This window comes from Empidonax traillii, unplaced genomic scaffold, assembly GCF_003031625.1.
Source record: "Empidonax traillii isolate 1590-97213 ecotype Southwest subspecies unplaced genomic scaffold, ASM303162v1 scaffold1414:size197169, whole genome shotgun sequence".
In the NCBI taxonomy this organism is placed as follows: domain Eukaryota; kingdom Metazoa; phylum Chordata; class Aves; order Passeriformes; family Tyrannidae; genus Empidonax; species Empidonax traillii.
The window spans coordinates 78,594-80,839 of NW_020956607.1; the positions used below are offsets into that span (position 1 = coordinate 78,594).

The 2,246-nt window shown below is 60.8% G+C and overlaps 1 protein-coding gene and 1 non-coding gene across 2 annotated transcripts in view; one reads left to right on the forward strand and one right to left on the reverse strand.

Moving 5' to 3' along the window:
• The first annotated feature begins 994 nt into the window (after nucleotides 1-994).
• LOC114070009 lies at nucleotides 995-1,158 on the forward strand. The gene has a single exon (XR_003573854.1). It is a non-coding gene; the product is annotated as a U1 spliceosomal RNA (small nuclear RNA).
• Nucleotides 1,159-1,567: 409 nt separating this feature from the next.
• The window catches only part of ATRAID (all-trans retinoic acid induced differentiation factor), a 3,716-nt gene continuing 3,037 nt past the window's right edge, over nucleotides 1,568-2,246 (reverse strand). Inside the window, exons 3-5 of the mRNA XM_027907156.1 lie at nucleotides 2,092-2,239; nucleotides 1,895-1,995; nucleotides 1,568-1,787 (exon numbers count right to left, since the gene is read on the reverse strand). Coding sequence (XP_027762957.1) covers nucleotides 1,683-1,787; nucleotides 1,895-1,995; nucleotides 2,092-2,239 — 354 coding nt within the window. The 3' untranslated portion in view covers nucleotides 1,568-1,682. The remainder of the gene's footprint in view (nucleotides 1,788-1,894; nucleotides 1,996-2,091; nucleotides 2,240-2,246) is intronic.

The window sequence follows — 2,246 nt, forward strand, 5'->3', positions numbered from 1 at the left end:
CTCAAAGCAGGGAAATGATATCAAACCCCTCAAGATTTAAATCTAACTTTGCAATTTTTTTCAGTTGTTCATCAGTAGCTGCAGCCAGACGGCTGTGATCAGCAAATTGTGAACATCCTACATTCGGCTGCTCTTTTGTTTCAAGGAGAAGAGCAGACAATCCCAAGAGCAATGGGCTGTCTGGACAAAGAGCCTCCAGAAGTGTTGTCAGCAGGATTGAGCAGTACCTGGGGAAAGGTAATTCCAGCAGTGGGAGATGGTGATCAGTGACCCACTGACCACCTGCTCAGAACGGCCCCCGACTGAAACAGAGGGAAGAGCTGCCCCTGCAGAGGGAGGGTGAGTGTGGGAAGGGAAAGACACCCAGCACAGAGAGGTTTCAGTGCTAATTGATAACAGTTGTGTAACCTGTAACCAAGGAACACTGGTGCCTTTGTTTGCTCAAATGTATAAATGCTGATGCTCGGGAAGTGGGGAACGGCCTTGGGGGAACCTCCAGCTCCCATCTCTGCGCTAACAGCGATAAAACCCCGAAATCCCTCACCTCGGGGTGGGACTTGGTGCTGCACTCTGCGAACGAGCCTGCGGTGGGGACAGCAGTCCCACTCCAGCCCCCAGGACTCAGTCCCAGTATCAGGGAGCGGCTGGGGCAGGACGAGCCGCCCGTGCTGGGCTCGGGGCAGCGGCTCCCGGCGGTGCCGGGGCCAGACCGAGGGGCTGCAGGACCGGCATGGGGAGCAGGGGGGGCAAAGGGGGAGGGGCCTCATCAGAGCAGGTGAGTCCATGCAAACCGTTCTTGCCACACCACGGGCTGCCGGGACACGCCCTGCTCTAAGACTCCACGGCCACGCGCGTCCACGGGCACTGCGAGGGGCGGGGCCATGCGAGCCTTGGGGAGAACATGGGGCCGGCTGGGCGCAAGGCCAGGTCTGTGGTGAGCGTGTCTTGGGGTGGGTGTGCGGTGTGGGGGTAGTGGGGCTTGGAGAATGCCATTAAAGTGAGCTAGAAGGGGAGACACCATGATCAGGCAGGTGGTTTTCCCAGGGCGAGGCTCATCCCTTGCACTCTGGGTGTGCTGACCCCTGCGATTTCCCCAAATGCGGGAAACTCGACTGCATAATTTGTGGTAGTGGGGGACTGCGTTCGCGCTCTCCCCTGGTTATGTGGTTGTAAAACGGTCACAAAATAACAGGAATTATCCTGACTGTGCTGTGTTACTGTTTTTTCGCTAAACGACCACGCGTGTCCTGTCCAGCACTTTTTGGTTTGGTGGGGCCTGCCAGGCAGTTCCTCGGTAGGGACATTCCTTCTGCTCAATCCCAGTTTGTCCTGACCGTGAGCACCCCAGGCCTGCCACCTCACATCTCCTCCATTCATAGCCTGTGCAGGGGGGATGATTTCCATCTCCCTGTCCTCTCCCCCATCATTTCCATCTCCCTGTCCTCTCCCCCATCATTTCCATCTCCCTGTCCTCTCCCCCATCATTTCCATCTCCCTGTCCTCTCCCCCATTGATGCTGGTTCCACCGAGTCCCTGCTCCCCTCCCAGGGAAGGAACTGGACGAACACACGGTGAGAACCTGTGGCTTTATTGATCCCTAGCAGCCGCAGAGACAGTCGGGCCTGGGCACAGAGACCCCCAGGCCAGGGGGTCCCTTGCCCATCCGCAGCCCCCCACACCACTCAGAGGGTTTTGGCCTTCCTCCGCTGGGTGCCCCACAGCAGCAGGGACACGGATACGGTGGCAGTGCCCAGGATCCCGCCGAAGAGCAGCACCGGGAACGTGCCCTGCCCAGGAGCAGCAGAGAGTGGTGTCACTCCACACAGCCCCCCAAGGCCCTCCCTGATCCGTCTGGGGGGCAGCTGGAGAGGGGTCCCGTCCCACCGGTGCTCACCTCGCGCAGGCACTTGTAGCCATGGAAGGGGCTTTCACAGAGGCACTGGACGAGGCCGGGGCCATCGGGGGCACACACAGAGTTTTCGGGACACGGCCAGGCTGGCAGAGCAGAGCAGGGGGGTCACGGGACCCAGGCAAGACCCCACTGCTGGCCCCAGGCACCCACCACCGGGGTCACAGCCCCTCCCTCCGTACCGAGCTCCATGGAGCCATTGCAGGGGTTCCTCTGGCCCTGGCACCGCCGGCCGCTCCCGTCCACCGTCACTTCCTGCCAGGCGTCACTCCCGCCCGGACACTCCAGCACCGGCGGCACCGCGCTGGGGACAGAGCTCAGCACCAGCCTGCAGGGA